General features: G+C 33.7%; 1 protein-coding gene across 1 annotated transcript in view; it reads left to right on the top strand.

The window, feature by feature from the left end:
* LOC146133088 (germinal-center associated nuclear protein-like) overlaps positions 1–21,024 on the top strand; it is a 33,013-nt gene that overhangs the window by 8,652 nt on the left and 3,337 nt on the right. The window contains exons 4-35 of the mRNA XM_083396603.1: positions 559–663; positions 3,377–3,515; positions 4,979–5,081; positions 5,230–5,311; positions 5,827–5,870; positions 7,388–7,464; positions 7,703–7,842; positions 8,217–8,335; positions 8,475–8,584; positions 8,831–8,932; positions 10,822–10,961; positions 11,026–11,098; positions 11,277–11,439; positions 11,506–11,663; positions 11,733–11,909; positions 12,762–12,820; positions 13,118–13,191; positions 13,280–13,351; positions 13,919–14,061; positions 14,164–14,337; positions 15,150–15,323; positions 16,221–16,418; positions 16,534–16,752; positions 16,978–17,095; positions 17,172–17,279; positions 17,339–17,438; positions 17,758–17,855; positions 18,102–18,263; positions 18,547–18,658; positions 18,794–18,901; positions 20,592–20,822; positions 20,883–21,006. Coding sequence (XP_083252729.1) covers positions 559–663; positions 3,377–3,515; positions 4,979–5,081; positions 5,230–5,311; positions 5,827–5,870; positions 7,388–7,464; positions 7,703–7,842; positions 8,217–8,335; positions 8,475–8,584; positions 8,831–8,932; positions 10,822–10,961; positions 11,026–11,098; positions 11,277–11,439; positions 11,506–11,663; positions 11,733–11,909; positions 12,762–12,820; positions 13,118–13,191; positions 13,280–13,351; positions 13,919–14,061; positions 14,164–14,337; positions 15,150–15,323; positions 16,221–16,418; positions 16,534–16,752; positions 16,978–17,095; positions 17,172–17,279; positions 17,339–17,438; positions 17,758–17,855; positions 18,102–18,263; positions 18,547–18,658; positions 18,794–18,901; positions 20,592–20,822; positions 20,883–21,006 — 4,006 coding nt within the window. The remainder of the gene's footprint in view (positions 1–558; positions 664–3,376; positions 3,516–4,978; positions 5,082–5,229; positions 5,312–5,826; positions 5,871–7,387; positions 7,465–7,702; positions 7,843–8,216; positions 8,336–8,474; positions 8,585–8,830; positions 8,933–10,821; positions 10,962–11,025; positions 11,099–11,276; positions 11,440–11,505; positions 11,664–11,732; positions 11,910–12,761; positions 12,821–13,117; positions 13,192–13,279; positions 13,352–13,918; positions 14,062–14,163; positions 14,338–15,149; positions 15,324–16,220; positions 16,419–16,533; positions 16,753–16,977; positions 17,096–17,171; positions 17,280–17,338; positions 17,439–17,757; positions 17,856–18,101; positions 18,264–18,546; positions 18,659–18,793; positions 18,902–20,591; positions 20,823–20,882; positions 21,007–21,024) is intronic.

Below are 21,024 nucleotides of genomic sequence, written 5' to 3'. Positions count from 1 at the left end.
AATTATTTAACGCCTTTGGTTTACTATCGTTTTGTCAACTTTATTTTGTAAATGCATTTTTTTTACTATTTTTACAATGTCTTGGTCTGTGCAATCTCAGTTAAAACAGACTTTAAATCTGTTGTTTTGAGCAATATGCAAAACTCTTTTAAGTGCCTCATACCACACCTTTGAAATCGCAAGTTTTGCCAATTTAAACTAAATAAAAGTTGTGCAGGCCTGGTGTTGATATTTTTGATTGAAGCAACATGAGAAACAGGTGCTAACAGAGAGGTGTACACTGCCTCCAGATTTCACATTTAAATTTGCTGCGATAAAATATGTTGTTTTGTAAAAGCAATGAGTTATGTTTCAAAAGAACCCTCTTTCTCAAAGCTAAGTCACATGCGGGGCTTATTTCCCCAGTGACAATAAAACATGCAGCATGATGCCAGTCGCTTTGTCGCTAAAATAGAGCACTGTTTACCAGTTTAATTTTTATTGATGAAAGTAAAATACTTTTACATATACCGGTACATATCATTAAATGTACAACACTTCTTATTTGCTGCTTTTTAGGTTTATTTGGCCAGGCTCTTCAAGCTAGCAATCTCTCAAAATTCCAGTTAACATCAAAGGCAGACACATCCATTTTGCAGAAAAGCATTTCACCAAAGACAAAGGGTGAGCTATTTACTGTTGTTTTAGCTGTGTATGTCTCCTCATCTGCGAGGATATACAACTGCTTCTATCTTGCTAACATAATATGTTTTATTAAAACACTGTATATTAATTTTGCATTGCGGCTCACCTCATGATTACCCACCACTTCTCACTTTTAGTAGCCTTTATTTATAGGTTGTTCCTAAGCAAAAATTTATACTCGCCAGCCAAGCGAGCGGCCATCAATCAGCACCACAAACAAAACTCCACATTTCTCCAACAATATAGTGAATGGTTGAACTCCATTTAATGAAAAAAAATTGTAAATTTACAAAATTACAACTAAACCATTCATTCACAAAGTTAGCAACACTGGGTCATTTCAAGTTTTTAAGGCGGCCGCAATGATTTTGATTCGTATCTAAACATAATTACCATATACAATATTTACAGACAGTCATTTAAGTTTTAGCTTGGTTGACCGCTATATCGCAACAACATAATAATGTAGACTAATTGCTAATTCTCAGCTGTAGGTACACAAGTATGCAATATCAGGGTTGTTCCTAAGCAAAAATTTACACTCGCCAGTTTGGCGAGCGGCTATTAATCAGCACTCGCCCGGACGAAATAACACTCGCCAAATTGGTTGGCACGCCGTCTGCAAATTTCCGTCCTAGCGCGGTCATTTCTTGGGTTATCGTTACCCTGTCTTTTCTATACGTAAACATCAGAGATTGGAAACTTTAGATTTTGCGCGGGAGAGACAATTTTGCAGCTTGGCTGTAATAAAGTTATCTGTAAAATTTGCTTAACTGAAAATGGAGTACTATACTGAAAACCGTTAGCGCGACGAAAGTTTTGCGCGTTTGAGCGATTTTTCGTGACTGACCGCATTTTACGTTGATTTTACATAAAATGCGCGGCTATGAGCGCGGCCGAGCGGGTACTTTCCAACCTGGCGTAAACATTAGTTTTTATAAAAGTCTGGTCGTTTAGTTTTATGCATGTATGAACAAATGAACGACCCATAAAGCAGTTTACGCTTAAAACAATGATTTTTAGCCGAAATATTTTTTACAAACTTTAGTGAAAAAAATAACACTGACAATTCCTCGCGTTCTATTTTTTTCGTATTCTGTTTTATGTGCTTGCAGGATGTTTCATCGCAGGTTGCTTCGCACCACAAACAAAACGCCAAATTTCGCCTAACACTATAGTTACTGGTTCAAAAGCAAGAAAATGACAAAATAATTTTCGCACAGTTAACAACCACATGCACTTGAGCAGGGGTGGGCAACCTACGGCCCGCGAATGTAATTCATCCGGCCCGCCGCCTCTTTGACAAATTAGACACGAGTCTATTTTAAATACTATTTGACTATTTTAACTACGTAATTGCGAAAAATTTTTGCGCTTAGGGCGAATGTTCATTATACGTCCGGTTTGTTTACGTTTGATGCTGCCTTTTCAACTAGATCAGCGATTCTTTACCGTTGCGCCGTGAAGGCTGACAAGAAATATCGGTACACCAAAAAAAATCGCGATCGCTCCGCTCGCCAGATGCGCCTTGACTTAAAACAGCAAACACTCAGCTAGATTAACTTTAAATGTTATCGCGTTCCCTCAAAAGTAGTTTTATCACACTTCGCACTCTCTTTGCGCTATAACTTTAATGCCTCTGTAAATGTAACTAAACACGTTTTTAAGTGCAAAAAACATACGAGGCCCGCCTGATTCGCATTTTTTCTAACATTTTAATAACACCATTCTTAGTTATCAATTTGTGCGGCCCGCAGAGACCTTTTGAAGTTTCGTTTTGGCCCGCGACTAGAAAAAGGTTGCCGACCCCTGCACTAGAGGTTCTGTGCGGCTCAACGCCCTATAGTGGGTCGTTTCTATTTTCCAAGGGCGTCCGCAATGGTTTCGATTCGTATCTAAACATAAACTACTCACAGCACTTTTGTAATGAACATAATCTTAGGCATGGTTCACATACTAAATTAGAAATTATTGCATGGTGCATAATTTTTTTGCTTTTACGCAGTTAAACCTGGCTATGCTATGAAAAAGCTTTCTGTAAATTTGATCATGTGAATTAGAAACCTTAGAATATTAAAATCAGTTTGTCAAATACATAACACAAAACAGTCAATTAAATTTAATGAAAGAAAGTATGAAAACACTAAAGTATATATTTATATACTTTATCTGTAACAAGGTTGATATTGCATTCATATTTGTACTCACCAGTCAAGTGAGTGTCAATTGCCAAAATGGCAGCACCATTTGCAAACTATTTAAAATATTTTTTTACCATATTCTATATGCTTGCTTTTTTTACAAGAGTGAATCATTAAAAATGTGCGCAATATATGACATTCAGTATTTGCTATTTAATCAGCACTCATCGGGAGCAAATTGTACACGCCCTGGCAACATGTGCGTGCAAAATCACAACCCTGTGTAAGCTATTGTAGGTTAGGCATGAATGTCATTGTAAGTTGGCATGACTTTAAATTTATAACTTTAGTGACCATGAACCACTCGCACCTTTAGTGACCATGAACCACGTGGTATTTATGTCATTAAATTTGGCGAAAACACATAGTTTGTAAACTGTGCAAAATAAGCCAACTTTTTGACAAATCGATGGTTAAAAACCACTGTTTTAGACGATCTCAACATGTTGAATAGCATGATATTCCATCTTATGCGGTTTATATTTCTTAAGTTGCTTTACCAAGAAGAAAGTCTTCTACCAGTATGCTTTCTCCGCCGGAAATGTCGGGCAGCATATCAAGTTCACTGACTTTAACTAAGATTCCAGAACAGTTCAACAACAAGGCAGAGCTTCGCAAACATTTTTCAAGGTTTTACATAATTCATGTTGTTTTTAAGATGCATTCTAAAACAAAGTTTAAAATTTGATATTTAAAACCAATGTAAAAGTTTGATTATATTGTTTGACAATTGGGCTCACTTAAACAGCTGTGACTAATTAAGTCAGAGGTTCCTATTTTTTGGGGGGTCACAACTTACAATTCCAAGATGGAGTTCTGCACACCAACGAACCAGACAGTTTTCAATATTTAGAGACTTAACAAAAATGCTTAATCAAAGATGGAATAGACCTGGTTTCAAAGTAGGAAAGTTTAAAGTAGAATATCGGATCCTTAGATTCAATCCAAATTGGATTAAAATCCAATTTTGCAGTTTATACTGGCTAATTGGAACCGCTATATTTTATTTGTTCTACAAAGTTGTGCCTAATTTTACATACATGAATGGCAAGTTTGGATTAGGGCATGTAGTGGTGGCGAAAGAACTACTGTGCTTGTTTTAAATGTATCCAAGTTGTGCGGTGTCAGCTTTTTTTAGGCGACTAATTACCTAATCATCATTAAGTGTTAATTAAATGTTATTGGGCAAGTGACTAAGATGTCATGCCAGGTGCAGAGATTTTGCAATTTCCTTGAAGGTATTAAGTTCCAAAAGTAATTCTTGCCTCTGACAAAATGTGCGATGGATTACTCAAGGTCTACTTTGGGCCAATATTCAACGAATTGTTCAACTAAAAAATAACAAAAACAATATGTAGCAATCTGAATATTTTAGGTGAAAACTTAAGATGGTCATTTGATTCAATGACTGAAGTCAAGTCAGTTGAAAACAGTGACCTACGTCTTTACAACTCAACGTACCTCAAATAAAACTAATTAGGCCACTTTTTTCCGTACATAGTTTAAATAAAACTCTTTGGGTACTCTTTTATTGCCTGTAACTCGTAAAACTCATTTAGGCACTTTTTGTCAGTATTTACCTCAAATAAAACTTATTTGGGCACTTTTTTATGCCTGAAGCTACAATACAACTCATTTGGGCATTTTTAGTCCGTAGTTTAAATGAAACTTATTAAATGGGCACTTTATTATCCGTATGTAGCTCAAATAAAACCAATTTGGGCATTTTTTTAACACCAAAAGGTCAAATAGACCTTTTTGGTCACTTTTTTTTTAACTTGGTGGCTATCTGATTTTGTCAGTATCTGAAGCAGTTTCCTACAATTGTTTTACAAGTTGTAAATAACTATTAGCTATTTTTGTATGAAAGTATAAAACACACTGCTCTAAACAGACCAATAAGTCCAAAGTTTATTTATTATTTATGCTTGTGTAGTAATTCATGGGTCACATTCTGGCATAGTGCTCTTGACTTACCTTGGTTATTTTTTTCTTTTCTGATATGGACCTAATTTCGTTGTAATTAATAAAACTAAACTCCTTAGTGATATACATAAAAATGTGTGGATCATGGTCAAAACTATATATTTTAGGTTTGGAAAACTAAAACGTGTGTTTTCTCATCCTGCTAATGCTTCTGCTCATATTACATTTTCATCTCCTGAAGAAGCTCTCACTGCCAAACAGAAAGGAAAGGTAAGTCAAAACAAGTTTATTTGTAAAACTGCAAGTTTCGATTAGTTACTACTATTGTATAATTTATTTTTATTAAATACTTTTACAAATATAAGAAAATAGTCATATATTTTTGGTGCGTGTATGGCTTTTATGTATATTTTTGCAGAAAATATTCGGACTGTCCAATGAGATATGCATTTACTTCAGAAAAGTTCGGGGTCAATCCACAGAAAAGAAAACAAAAGAGGGTACTGTGTAGTAATCACTGTTTTAAAAGTATATGCTTGTGCTGATGCTGCACAATAAATCCTGTTACAGAACCATTTTTATAATATTTGTGACTATAAAGTAGGAATTTTAGCAATGATTTGTGATGCAATGCAGGTTTTAAACATGAAAATGTAACTTTATTAAAAAAATATTTAACAACTGCAAGTAACTGAACTTCGCAAAAGTATATTTTTGCGTAGTAACCTAGACAAATTATATTTGCCTGTTTCAATTTTATTTTATTTGCTTGATTCAGCATAGTAATGTCATTTGGTATTCAACCGGATTGTAATACTTTTTGTCCAAAAAATCAGGTATAGCTGTCAGAATAATGTCTGGTACCTGACATCTCTATTTCTAGCAATAGGTTGAAAATGCAAAGAAATGGCAAACAACCATAAAGGCTTCTAAAATGTAATACTGTAGCCTTGTTCATCACTATACTTGCAATATTATTTATGTTATTTAATTATATTCTATTATAAATTTTTAGATGGGAAATATACACGACAAGAAGACAATTCATTTGAACTGCAGGTAAATCTTGTATAGTGATTGGTGTTGTCATTACTTAATACAAATACCATAATACCATTCACAAACACATATAGTAAAGTAAATAAGCCATCATATACCTCGATTTGGGATGTTCGAAGATAATATGTTCAATCTTAACGATTCAGTAAAACCTCTTAAACAAAATGAGCAACTGACAAAGCAATTTTATAATTTTTAATGTGATTGATCACTTTGAAACAGCACCTATTATAACACCATGAAGGCATTTGGCGATTTGTGGTGAAATAAGTTATGCTTTGTTACGCCCATTATAGCTGGGTAAAATGTAAAAAATGCTAATTTGTCTTTAGATTGTCATACCAGCATCCTTTGTAGTTATTTTTACTTTGTATATTTCTTGTATCCTGTGAAGGGTGGAAGCCAAACGATGGATTTTGTAATTTTTTGTTGTGCTACTCAAGAGTGTATTCGAATCCATAAGGGGTTGGGTATCGAAATTTCAACTAACAAAATTCCCCCATCTGCCGTCTGATGCTAATTGACTGATGATGTTATAGAATATTGACGTAATGGCATTGTAAAATAGAAAAAAACCTAATCAGTGCAGTCAATTAACATCAAGTAAAATCAAATCTCAAATGCAAAGCAAACATTGGCGTCATCAACAACCCGCTATTGCCTGCCAGACACCAGCTGCAAACCCGTTGAGTGTGTAATCTTTAAATTTAGTTGTAAACCTAAACCAAAGCAAAATATATGGGATTGGATTTGGTACACTCTGAATTGCATTACCAGCAGTGCAGAAGTATGCTAAATTACAAGCACACCTTTCGCCAACTTTAAAACAAAACTTGAGATATTTTTTCCTGGCTGTTATTAAACAGCTTTGTCACGATGGACAGCGAAATAAAACTTGACATTAACAAACAAAAATATGGCACTTGAAATTTTGTCATGCCAAATAACAACTTGTGCTCTACTTATTTATTATGCCTTCTACTAAAGTGCAAATATCCATACAATAGTTCTTAAACAGCAAATTACAAGTTTGTTTTCATGCATAGATAGACACATGGAATCACTCGGTAACACATTTTTGTTAACAAAGCTAAAAATTCAACATGGGCTTTAAAGCATACTCTCCAAGCCATGTAATTTGCTCAAAAAGACCAGAATCGTTCATAACTGCATGTAGCAACCAATAATACCATGCTAACTAAGTTTTGGAAAAAAAGGGTAACAGAGAGTTATAGAGAGTTAGCCATCTTGCTACATGATAAGTTTGCAATGTGTTTTTAAAGAGTGTTCTAACCAATAACCATGTTACATGTGGTATTTTATCCACTTCAATTGATCCATATAAACCACTTTATATCAAGTGATTTTTTCTTTTGTCTTTTCCACAGCAAAACAACTTCTAAATAGGCGTCCGGATATATATATATATATATAAATAGTATGTATCATGTATATATGGGTCGCTATTAACTTCGAAAAAACTGTATCACATATAATTATTTTTTCCAAAAAAATAGAGTGAAGACAATGTGTTTCCAAAAGAATCATTTTCTAAAACTGGCGGATCATTAAATACAAAACCTCTGATTAACAGGCAAGTTTTAAAGTTTTGGTAATTTCATGACATAAAGTTAATTATCTTATGTGTTATCTTAATAAATAGTGTACACACATTTCCTTTGGTTGACAAAATCTTTTTTTTTTTCATACCCTTTTATCTGTATACTTCTGTACCTCCTTAGTTCAAAGGATTGACTGACAACCATAGTAGCAATAGTAGTAGTGTTTTATAACATGTTTAAACTAATTTTGTTCTTTTTTATGGTTTTTAGGACTATAGTGGCCAGAACTGATGGTGAAAAATTACATCTGCTAGAAAAAATTGACAAAATGTTGCGTTCAAGGATGACCAAACAGTCAGATTTATCCAAGGCAACTGTTTTTATAGGAACTTGTCCTGACATGTGTCCAGGTATGTATTGTATGCACTGACTTAAAATTTGTTGTAAGATAGGAAAGTTCTGTGTATGAATATTCGGTAAGGCAGTTGTTTGATTCCTATTTTTTTATTGTGTGGACCATTTGAACTACTATTCAAAACTAAATTTCTCACTTAATTTTTTTTATAGAGCACTTTTATATCTATGCAGAGGTCAAAAAATACCCATTGGTCAAAAAAGAAAGCAGTTCTTAACATAATTTTGGCAAACAAATTTTAGGATGTCCATTAACCTAACAACTGTATGGCCTACAATTCCAAAAATGATGTAAAAGTATTCACCTAATATTGTTCATTTAAAAATTCTCCTTTGCGAATAAAGTGAAATTTTTACCATTTTGTTTTAGAAAAAGAAAGGTATTTGCGCCTTCATAGAAACCTTCTATCTGGGTACGAGACTGATGGTGAGAGACAAATCGATCACAAGCGATGTGTAAAAGAGTATAGTCGTTCTTCGGCTGATCAGGTTAGGAAAATGTGATTAAACGTTTTTTAAAAAGTAACATGAATTTGATTGTCTTGGCCTTTTACCCTGGAAGTAAACTACTTTTACAACAGTTTAACAAATAAATATATATATATTTGATTATTGTTAAACTTCTCAGGAAGAAGCCCTAACCCATGAGCTGCGACCTTCGCCTGTTCTTCGAATTACAATGGACTACCTTCTCACACATGTCATGAACACGATTGACCATGAAAGAATTGCAGAATGGTTTGTTTTAAGTAGATTATTGAACAAAACATTTCGTCCAAATCTGGTGTCTATATTGCGTAAACAAATACAATTCAATTTGATTCAAACTGCATGTCAAGGCAGAATGTTGCCCTGTGGTTTCTATATATATATCTAAGTGAAAGTTTTGGAAAAAGGCCAGTAAAACTAAAAATAGCAATATTGGCAAGAGCAAAAATACCTGCAAATTGTAACATTAATTTTAACTTGTTGCCCTATTTTTAGGTATGATTACTTGTGGAATCGTACAAGGGCAATAAGAAAAGAAATATCAATCCAACAAGCTATTGACCCTATAGCTGTTCAAGTTGCGGAAGAATGTGCAAGGTGATAGTGCTGAACCCTGAAGTGTACACTAGGGATGATACTATTTTTGCTTATGAAGCCACCTCACATTTATTATCTTCCATAGTGGATGCATTAAGCTTGTTTTGCCTAAGGTTTTGGTCATTACATAATTTAATATGAGTCTTTAAAAAAACATTAAAAAAATCTGAAAAATAGAACCATTTAAATTGGACAAGTTTTTCTCGAGTTAGACAAAATGAACTCACATATACAACTTTATTAAAAGTATTTTGTTTCTACAAATGTTATATATATATATATATATATATGCAATACATATATCTACCATTATTAATCATAAACAAATTAATATAAGCATATTGTCATCTAACAATGGTTTTAAAACTAAAAATTGCTTAGGTCATGGCTAAGATTCCACGAACATATTTCAGGATGCTTATTGTTTGTGTTTTATAAAAGGATATTTATAATGCAGAACGATAGCATAGAATCAACATATTCTATCATATGTAATTTTTCTGATAATGTTTGTGATACAAAGACATATTGCCATGCAAAACTTCACATATTGGATACACGCAGGGGCGTGATATACCAGTCTTTCACAACCTTTTTTGTATCAAGGGCATATTGTTCTTGACAGATTTTCATGGTGCTCCCCTACCTTATTGCAATACACCGATCAAGATTTCTAATTGGGTAGTGGAATGAAATATTTTAAATATAAGGATGCTAGAAAAGCAAGTCCCATCATAACACAAGCAACCGAAAAATGCATTAATCTTGTTTAAATCAATCAAGAAATTAAACTTAGAAAATACATGATGCATTTTTACATAAAAAGTTTCTACAAACACCTCAGTATAATGGCATGATGTACACAAGAAACACAATGAGATGTATTTCTTATATAAATGTGAAGTGAAACATACCAAGAAGCAAAATAAGATTTTATTGAAGAGAGAAAATCGTTATGAATTTATATAGTTTAAGTTGGCAAAAAAATTAGGTCACATGACCTGCATTTTCATGGTGGTGATAAGTCGACAAGGTAAAATAGTAGTAAGAGGCAAAAAAGACTGTCACAATAGCAAATTAGGCAGACTTCATTGAAATAATTTTAACTTAATGGTTATGTATTTGTTTTTTGTTTGATATAGAAAAATGAAAACAAGTATAAGTTTAAAATAGTATAAGCAGTTAAGAACCATTATAGTTGTTGTTTTACAGCTCATTGACATTATATGTGCCCTTATTGCTCAAACACACAAAATAATTAAATTCTTTTTTAATGTTCACTTTGTTCACTACTTTGAAATGTGATGTCAATGGGGAAAAAGCTGTATGATACAGACACACACTGTAGTGATGGCTTGTGAGATTATGCATACCAACTTTGCCTAAACATTTATTATTATGCATAACGTAGTTATTAGTTTTTTTTAAAGTTACGAATTAATTTGTGGGGACGCCAAATGTTACACATATGCACACATCTTAATCACCATGGACACATTTAAACTCACCAAACAATTAACTGCAACCATTTTCTGTGTTTATAAAGTGAGGTCTAATTGTCACACAACAATATGTAGTAAAAAAATGTTGACGATGCAGAGGGCTGGCCTTAACATAATAGCAACTGTTAACATAATAAGTTTACTTAAGAAACGGGTATCAAACAGAACATTACATATCTACTCATTACTAGTATTTTGTGAACCTTATGTTTAAACTGTGACTCATGTCAGATTTTACAATAGATAAATTTGTAAAAAAAGAAATTTTGATAGTGTTGCATTATAGCGCACTACATTCAAGAAAATACTTGCAATGCACACAAGGTGGCCTTAAGTCCATGTTTGATAGACATGTGTGAATGCAAAAATTGCCTTTGCTATTTAAAGATTCCACATCTGCTGTGGGCATGAACTATGTGAAATGGACAGAATGTCGTTTGATCCTAAAATCAACAATGAAAATTTGGAAAAGGCAATGAAGACAGTTTTGGATATGTATAATGATATCCGGTTTAAACACTCTTGCCGTAAGAAGATTGATATGTTAATGCAGTCTTTACAAAATTGTAATCCTTATGTTGTATTGTATAGATTTGGAAAACGAATCTGAATTTTTAGGTTATCATATTTTGCTCAACATCAACAAAAGCGCTGATGTTCTCAGGTGAAACATCTTATTTTATATGGTAAAATACCTAACCTTTTAACTATAGTATCAGGTACAAATGAATTATCTTTGTATTAACGAAATTGTGCTTGCCCTAATAAGCTATTCAATTCAAGGCAATAGTTTTATTGTTGTTGTCTTCTGATACACAAACCTGTGACCATATTTATTACAGAGAGTTGCAAACAATGTCAACTAGTGTACGGACTTCTAGTAATGTGAAATTGGCGGTAAATGCATTTTCGGCTGTTCACAGCAACAACTACTCACAGTTCTTCAAAGCCCTCCAACAAGCCTCATACCTTCAGGCTGTAATCATGCACAGATACTTTGAACAGGTCCTTATATTAAATATATTTTTCTATAATATGTATCACATTATTAGAATTTTACTATTTCTGTAGGTTCGCCGACAAGCCTGTCTTACTATGGCTAGAGCTTACAGTAGCTCTAAAGCAAAGGCTTATATTCCAATTGTTGATGTGCTTCGTTGGCTACATTTTAATGATATTAAAGAATTACAACTATTTTGCTCTGAACACATGATAACATTGGAAGAAGGGTGTGTAATATGTTTATTTATATAAATAGTGGTGAATTTTAACTTTATATTTATAATACATTTGGATAGATGTCTAAAGCTTTGTCGGACTGAAAAATATGATTCAGAAAGTGGCAACACAACCCAGTGTTCAATAGAAGTGTCATTGAAAAAACAAGGAAAAAGTTTGGGTGAAATTGTTGCCCATAATCGCAACCCTATAGCAACAATTCACAAACCAACCTCAAGTTTTGATGAATTAGGAAGGTAATTTTGTGAGTGACTTTAAAGTACAAATGAGTGTAGGGATGTTCAAATTAGAATTCAAAGATATTTTAAAATAATAAGTTTTAAATCTGGAATAACAAATTCAGAATGCCAAATTAAAGTATATTTTAAAGTAATTATTTACATTCTATATTTGGGGTGGGTAATCATAATGTTCTTTTTTGTGTATTTGCTAACATATCTATATCATATTCTTTACTGAACCGACAACAAAATTGAAGCATTAATTAAAAAGCTAACAATATGAAATTTTTTTTAACAAATTATAGTAACCTGGAAATGTTTACTGCAGCTGATGTTTTTGTTTTTATTTAAAATGTTTTTAAACACGGTTTAGGAAATAATCTTTCCGTTAACTTTTTTTTTTTTACATTTTTTAAATAAAATTGTTTTTTTATTGGGTATTCGCTGTACTCAGTACATACGCTGTTCACAAAAATGCATGAGATTTACAACATGACCAAGTGGTCACATAGGAATTGGTTTTCTCAAATGGGGTAGCAGGCTAAGCAAATTTGGGAATCTCTGTTTGTGCATTTATAAACAGGGCATCTGGCATAGACATTTGTTTATAAAGTTCAGCTCATGCTAAATGCGCAACCGAATGTGACTTTCAGAGCCGCATTTCGTCCAGGTATGTCATGAAATAATTTGTACAAACAAAATTGTTTAATTGGTCGAAATATTGGCATTTACCGAGATGAATTTTACTTTTCAATTGTACTTTAGTGAGTCTGAGTCCCGAGTCCAAAATTGTAATTTTATTCAATAATTCATACATACTTTCTGATCTCTGAAAAATATAATACAGACTGAAATTTATTTATTCAGGTATAGTGGACCACATTATGCACTTCTTACTTTGCAATCTGAAGCAGACACTGGTAGAGGTGTGTTGTCTTTGGTTATTTCGCTAATTCAAAACAAAACACTTTTGTTATTTTTTATTTATATGTTTTGTAAAATGATATTTAGGTTTTTATTACATTTTCTGTTGATTCGTAATATTTTAGGTACCAAAATGTATTAAACAAACATCCACCTGTTTTCGATTTTTCTAAGTTTATATTGAATTAAAAAATGGTGTATATCATTACAACGTACAAGACCAAAGTTTTTTAGTCTAGAGTTGATATTTAAAACATCACAACTAAGCTATGGTGACTAACTGCAGAACTCTTATTTAGAAGTGCAAGCTCTTCCAAGTTCGTCAGAAGCCACTATGTCTGAATTATTGAAAAATAAGGGAATTTCTAGCAATGTATGTTTCATCTAATTTTCTGTAATAACAATTGCTGCATTGGCTGGTTCAATTTGTGATTTTAAGATGTGTTTTTGTTTATTTACAGTCAATCCGATTAACCACTGTTCAAGTTATCAGAGAAGTCATAGATCAAATGATTCCGGAGATTTGTAAAGAAGTGAGTCAAAATTAGAATTAGGAATATGTACTATATGTTTTATGTATACAAGTTTTTTTCTGTAAGTACAATCAGCAAGCCTTTTTTGTCAACGTTACCATACGCTAAGGCAATATAGTTATATTACAGGGGAGAATACCTAGAGTGGGGATAGATGCTAGTCTAGATGGTTATTATCCCCAGCCTATAATAGTGGCTTTCAAACTTGTCGAACTAGTATATTGCATAAAAAATATCAATTAAACAAACGGATTTGAGATTTTACCTACTTTTTCTTACTATTTGCTTAATTTAATTTTTTGATTGCTTCGTATTTTGTACCTTAAGGCACTTAGTTGCTTTGGGCCTTACATCAAACCAGATTAACACAGAATCCCATTCATCTAACAAATCTTTGACTAGTATTTATATATTTTAATCTTTACCAATGGAAATGTAATTTAGGTCCATATATCCAATGTTATAAAACATCTGTTGTAACAGCCACACATTTGAAGGAAAGCTTGGCTTACTCTATAAATACACTTTTCAAGAACTTTAAGTGTCTACAACCACATTTATTTTAAGTTCATAACAGCGACAATTCAAGTAACTGCGACAGTGAAGGTGGCTGATGACATTCTGAATCATGAACTTAGTGAACAAATTAAAAATATTGCACAAACCCAATTTCTTGAAGAAAAAACAGAAAAGGAAAACAGAATGGCAAGGTATTTTTACAACATGCTATGCTATTTTTTTATGCCAAAAAATGTTATAATGTTATGTCTTAAATGTTGTGTCAATTCGAACATACTCTATAATTTTAAAAGGGAAGAGCAACTTGCACGAAAAAAAGCTCAAGATGCATTAATGGAGAAACTTCAAAAAGAGAGGGAGGCAGAAAGACAAAAAAATATTGATCACATGAGTGTACATGTTTTTAGCAACTTGCAGAGTCAAGTGATTCTTGCTCTTGTTGAACAAATAGCAAAACAGGAGTACAGGTTTGTCATTGGTTAACGCACAAACTGGGCAACTAAAGTTTTTAATCTAAAAATTTTCCCCTAAATATTAGATTGTATTATTATTAACAGGACCCCTATTTGATTGTATTATTATTAACAGAACTAATCAGCAACTTAGGCTTGACTATCAGCAGTGAGTGAGTTATATTGGCGATTTTAAATTTTCAAATGTTAAACATTAGAATATACTAGTTAGGCGAAGAGCATGCAATTTTGCAGTGCTTATTTTAATATTGTGCAATAAACAACTGCTATTTTTTGCAAACTCCTACAAACCAGAACACTGTTAATGAGAACGAAGTGTCATTTTTTGCTGTTTATCAAACATATTGTGAGCAACAAAATGATGTTTTAAGATTGAGAGGTAAAACCATAAAGATACAATTTTACAAACTCGTTTACAACTTAGTTTAAACCATATAATTAACAAAATTGTTTTCGGCCCTAGGGGAATGCTTATTTGCCTAGGCTGATTTGTTTGAGGGCGATAAATTTTGCCGAAAACTAGATGCAATTAGGTATACTTTGACATTCGTTTTTAAGTACAATGTTAATTGTAGTAAACTTATATTGCTTATCTTGTTTAGGTTTACATGATGGTGCTTATTTATATTGAATACCGCCCCTTTTTATTATACGTTCTCAATTTTAACGTATAGTGGTTCATGGGGAATTTTCAATGGTTTTCCTCACGTTTTTTATGATTAAAATGCAGAATTTGTTCTCTATAAAAGCTTGTTTGTTGTGTGCCCTTTGTCATAATATATTCTTGATTTTTATTTTAAATTCAGGGAAGAAAAGATAACAAAACTGTCAGAATTACTGACAAGTAAAATTCTTAAGGATTTTGTGGAAAATGAAATCAAAGTTACTTCAACCTCTGTTGTTAACGAAGCACGAAATCACCAACTCTTTTTAATTGCAAATCAACTGGAAATTAGACGTGCTGTTATATATCTTAAAAGGTATATCGCTAAAAAATTATTGTTTTTGTGTAAGATAACTAACAAACAGTGGTTCGTAATTTTTTTTTTTGTTTCGCGACACAACATATCTGTCGGAGCGATGGCGATTGGTGGTAATAATATAACTTCGAAGCTTCCCCGCTTAAATCGAAGAATTCCTGTAATTTTGCTCAAAACGCAAACACAGAACAAATAAAAAACAAAAACAACAGCAAAACGAAATGCACCACTACATCTTATATAATCATTTTAATGTGCACTTTATCGGGCGAATCCGGAAAAATTGTGTTTGGGTTGTATGAACTATTGAACATGTTTAAAAGTGAAGTTACGTCACAACGTGGTTTCATGAGACAGCAACACTCAATCTCGTACGTCAATATGCAACTGAAATCGAGTCTGAATACAATAAGAGATTGAACTGAAGTGTTAGCGCGAAGTTCGGAAATATTGCCTTTATGTGACGCTTTGAGCACACAACAAAGATTTATATATTGCTCGGTTTTATAGCAGTTATCAAGATGGTGTTCATCGTCAAAAAAAAACAAAAACGGACGTCTTACTGAAAGGAGGCCACATTTTTGTGGTTGGTTTTCCTTTAGTTTACTTTAATTATACCTATTCAGCGCAAGCAACATTATTACACACTTTAAATCTTGGGGATATAGTAATATTGGAAGCCTATGCGTATCTTAAAGATACCAAAAAATATATATCCACTTTTACTGTTGTAGACAGGACCCAGTTGCGACCTATTTTTGAAAGCTTCGCGAATACTAAAGTCGCGACCAAGGGGTTAAGAACCACTGCAGAAGTTTGTGAAATTCGTGATTATAAATACTGATATGCAGGACTTCTGGTTACGTTTTTTAAACTTGATATTTTAATGAACAAAAGATGGAGAAAATCTCTCGTGGTTTTACGCAAACGTCGTGTAGCAGAGCAAAACTTCCCGAGCACTCCAACGATGCGCAACTTTCGGGAGCAAGTGAGGGACCTTCTTCCGGAAGGTGCTGAAACGCTCTCTCACAGCCATCTCAGCTTCCCTCTGGACAAATCGCAACGTTCCATGCTGTCACTCGAACCGATTGGCATGTAAGCGTAAAACGCCCCATATCGTAGATTTCTTTGTTATGCCGAAAATGAGAGAAGATTTTGTTGATGGTGAATTTCCAATGTTTTTTGCGTTTTACTTAAATCGTTTTTTTAGGCTGGTGGAATCACATCATCGAAGCCAGGTTAATCTCTCTTCAGCCGCCAGGACAGAAGTAGACCAAAATCTTTTAGCGCTAAACGTTCAGTTTCCTACTTGTGGCATTTACTTTAACAATTGCATTTTTTCACGTAACATCCCGGATTCGACATCAGCCCCTCTAGTGCATCGGTGGAAATTCGGATTCGCTTGCTGTGATGATGCAAACTTTAATGGGTAATTTGTTAACAAGTTTTGGCGTTAAGCATCGCCTTTTGCTGTATTGAGATCCCAATTAAATAAAATGCCAACACACCACGTGAAATAAATATAAAATAATTTTTTTAAATATAAAATGGATAGCTATAATAAACCGGTTGTATGACTTAGAATTTTTTTTCTACAGTCTTCTAAGTCGCTGTATGCATTTAGCTATTTAGCTAACGTTTCTTTCTTTTACAGCATATGTTCGCAGTGGCTGATAAAAAAACTAGGATGTGACAAAGACCATTCTAACGTGACCTCAAAAATTTTCACAATTGAAAACAAACATCATCACCGGGTTGATGTCTGCTGTAGAGTATGGATAGTTTGAATATCGTTTTTTGGTACAGGTCATTTAAATTTTATTTAAAACTTAAAACATTTTTTACCAGGTTTTCCGTAAATTTGTGCGCTCTGAATTGTATGGCACCGAGGGTTTGATGTTTCTTATTTCTAGCAACAGCAAGCCGCCACATTGGAAGGAAATGCTCAAGGCAAAGGTAAACGGGCAACTTGATATATTTCGTTGCATGTATTTCATTCGTTGTTTTATGTTAAGACAAAACTGAAGACAATCCTCGAATCCAAGCCAACGGTGCCACCACTTCCTTTACTAATTGTGTTTGTTGGACCTTCGTTTCAGGAAAGCTTGTCTTCTGGTATGATTTCCAATAACCGATTGTAAACTATTTCTTACTACTGTATAGTATAACGAAAGCCTTCGACAGACTAACCGAATTAGTCGATCTACGATGCAGGCAAGGTAGGCAAAAACCACTAGCCTGCAGTGAGGTTCGAACTCACGACCTCCGGCCATACCGGAACCGTCGATCTACAACTGAGCTAGACGGGCTCAGAGAGGGGAGAGAGTCTAGAAATAACATGAACTAAAAATTTTATTTTTACAAACCATGCAAACTTCCGATAATATGTCTATCGACACATTTTGTGTTTTAATATTTCGATGATATTGTTTAGAGTTGTGTCTTGATGAGCTGCAATCGTTGTCTTTGATTTCCAACTTCCACTTCGTTTGGTTAGAAGACCCGTACAACTTCGTTAATAATAGCACCAAGGTGTGTGTATTTTCGTAACTTATATTTGCCTGTTATGTTATACAGATGATATACCAAGGTTACAACCAATGTGTTTTGCTTTCTTCGTCTGTTAAGTTATATCAACACCATGTTCAGCCAATAACATGTCCATTGTACAATTTGTATTTTGTTTGCTTAAATAGAATAACGTTCATGACAAGCCAACATTCGCTGAGACTGGTGCGTTAAAACTTGTCTTTTAAATGCGATTTGTTTTGCTCTCAGATTTCAAGTGGGTTGGAATGGCTCGCTAGAAATGCACCCAACAACATTCCCCTTGTCGCCTGTAATTTACGGGAATTACTGGAGGAACAAATTTCATACAACTACATCACACCTCTGTATCGCCACCAAGCAATGCGACAAAACATCGGCGCTTCACCTTTGGTACATAAATGTGTTATGTTTTTTGTGCGAAATGATTTACCTTAAAAATACTGAATTTTGATCAGCGTTAAATCTACCTTATAATAATGGGGTTTAAAGAAAAAGGTTGAACGCATTTTTTTAAATATTAAATCATTGATCTACAAGTGTTTAGAGATATCCCAATGTCCCATACTTCAATATTTTAGACGTAAAGACCGCGGATCTCATACCAATTAACGCCATAACTGTATGACCAACTAAGTAAAATCAATAAAACTTTTTTATATTATTTTTTCACTAGAATCCTTGCTCGATAATAGAAATTTACAACAATGTAATTTCGTCCGTAAGCGATGTAATCACCAAACACTACCTTCAGGATATTTCGTGGCCTGCGCAGGAATTTACCCACGGTTTGTATAGTTGTACTCCGTACAACCGTATTTTAATCTAGTTTAATATTGAAACTTGTTGATCGTATAACAATTTTTAAATCGCAAACATTGTTTGTCAAATATATGGCATTTTAAAAATCCTATTATTTTAAGATAATACTTTCCTGCCTTGTGAATGGAACACCGAAGATACATTTAGAAAAATCGCTTTGCTACTGACAAGCATACAGCTACCACCCATGTTCATGCCGATTGATACTGGTAATAGTTGACGGAAACTTTGCTCAATATTTCAAGTGATTTAAAGATTTCACATTTAAAAATCCGTTTTTAAGTTAAGTCTTTTAGGCCAGGGATGTACAACCTGCTGCCAAAAAAGTTAAATATTTTGATCGTGGTATCCTTCATTTAAAAATTCGCGACACAAATAGTAGTTTCACAGCCCATTAAAATTGCACACGGTCAGCTTTTTATGTTCATGAATATGTGACGGTAGCTCACTTTAAAATTGGTTTACAATATTTCAAATTTTACATTTTTATGACACCATTTGCACGAGTTTTGTTTTCCTTTATAAGCAGCAAACTTTTTTTAACAGTTGATCAAGTTAGGTTTCAAAATTATGACTTCAAAAATTGCCATTTATAGCATAGGTGGGTAAACATGTTTAACTAAATGTGGGGTTTATAAAACCTTCGCATCGATCAGTAGTGGTGATAAACACAATGAGCGTGAACTTTTGTGTGCTACCACTGCAGTTTAGGTTAATCTGAATAGAGTGGTTGCATAAGTAATCCATTCAAAACCACTTTTCAAGTGATTTAAAAAACTTGTGTGTTGCTTCACAAAAAATATTTTATTTTGGTGTCCTACAATATAGTCACCAACAAAAGGCCACAAAACTTGTTTGCCCAAATCATCTTGATAAATGCCATTATATATTGAGCAATTCATCTTTCATATATGTTATATATATATATATATATATATTTAACATAAGAAAGATTTCATCGTTTCACGTGCAAATCTTGAGATAAATAGGTACTTTTATTGAAAAATGTTAAATCAAAACACCTAATTTCAACCCAAGTCATTTGACTCAATGACTTAAGGCCAAGTCACATCAATTGCTAAAAAGACTTAAGTCAAGTCAAGTTATTCGAAAACAGTGACTTAAGTGCGCTTAAACACTCATAGGTGGTGTCGCCGCATGGTTTAAAATTAATCCACAAATGGTTGCAGCGGTGGCGAGGTCGACAATCTATTGGTGAAATGACGTTTAAAGTAAAGGGATTTTCGCGCACTTACCGGTTAACGGCAAATATTATCCGCAATTTTAGCTTATTTTTTTAGTAAGTTTTAAAAAGTGTCTGTTTAAATTAATTTACAAAATATACCCCAATCTTTACCCAGATGACAAAACACGGCGTTTCAAGTTGGTTCCTGCGTAAATTTTTATTTTTTTACGATTACCATGTCGTGCGTACATATAACACCTTAGTCGAGTTCCAAGTCTGAATACGATTCGGCAGTCCTGGTCAATAATTAATTAAAACGTGTTTCAAGTGAACCCACAGCCATATTTTTCCCCATATATATATTTAATTCTGCATAACCCCTGTTTCACCCAAAGTTGATGAAGTTTTGCCCGTGTTCTACTTCGGATACTCATTTGGCCAGTCGGTTCTAATGGTTGTACACCCCTGTTCTTGGCGAACTAACTTATGCTTTAAAAAGTAGCTTTTTTATTATTTCACTTGTGTTGTAGCATTTACTGTCGTAATATCGATGCAGTCTTGATTCTTGATATAAGACATGTTTAACATTTTAAAAGGTAATGACTGCTACTTGATTAGGTTTTCTAGTATTTCGTGGATTTCGTCTTGTGCTATGTAGAAAAATATTAAATAGTGCTTATTTCATTTAATCAAAACATATTTCTAACTTTTAGTCGACCCCGATGCGATACTAAATCAACTCCTTGCTTATTGTCAACGAGTTTGTCCCGACAACCAAGCTTTGGTATCTGCAATTAGCGCGAATATTAAGGCTTTCTTTCGAGAGAATTACACCAGCGTTAATAATTGGCAGTTAACTGCAGCGGAACAACTTCCTTGGCAAAGAATCGTGGACGCTGTGGCAAGTTCGCTGTTCGAAACGGTTTTCTACGGCACGCCTAATGGTACGCGTTAATGGCATCTGGTATTGGTGGCCTTGATTTTGATGTTAATATTTCTCACAGGAAACATTGTCGTTGCGTTCGACAAATCAAAGATGGATAGTATAAAAATGCCGACCCAATATCGCTCAAAGTTCGCCGAAGTTGAGTTTGAGGCGTTGTCTCAAGAGGCTGGTGCTTTGCAAAGGTTTGTGATTTAGGCTTT

This window comes from Ascidiella aspersa, chromosome 9, assembly GCF_963924565.1.
Source record: "Ascidiella aspersa chromosome 9, kaAscAspe10.2, whole genome shotgun sequence".
In the NCBI taxonomy this organism is placed as follows: Eukaryota; Metazoa; Chordata; class Ascidiacea; order Phlebobranchia; family Ascidiidae; genus Ascidiella; species Ascidiella aspersa.
This window is presented reverse-complemented; position numbering and strand designations above follow the sequence as displayed.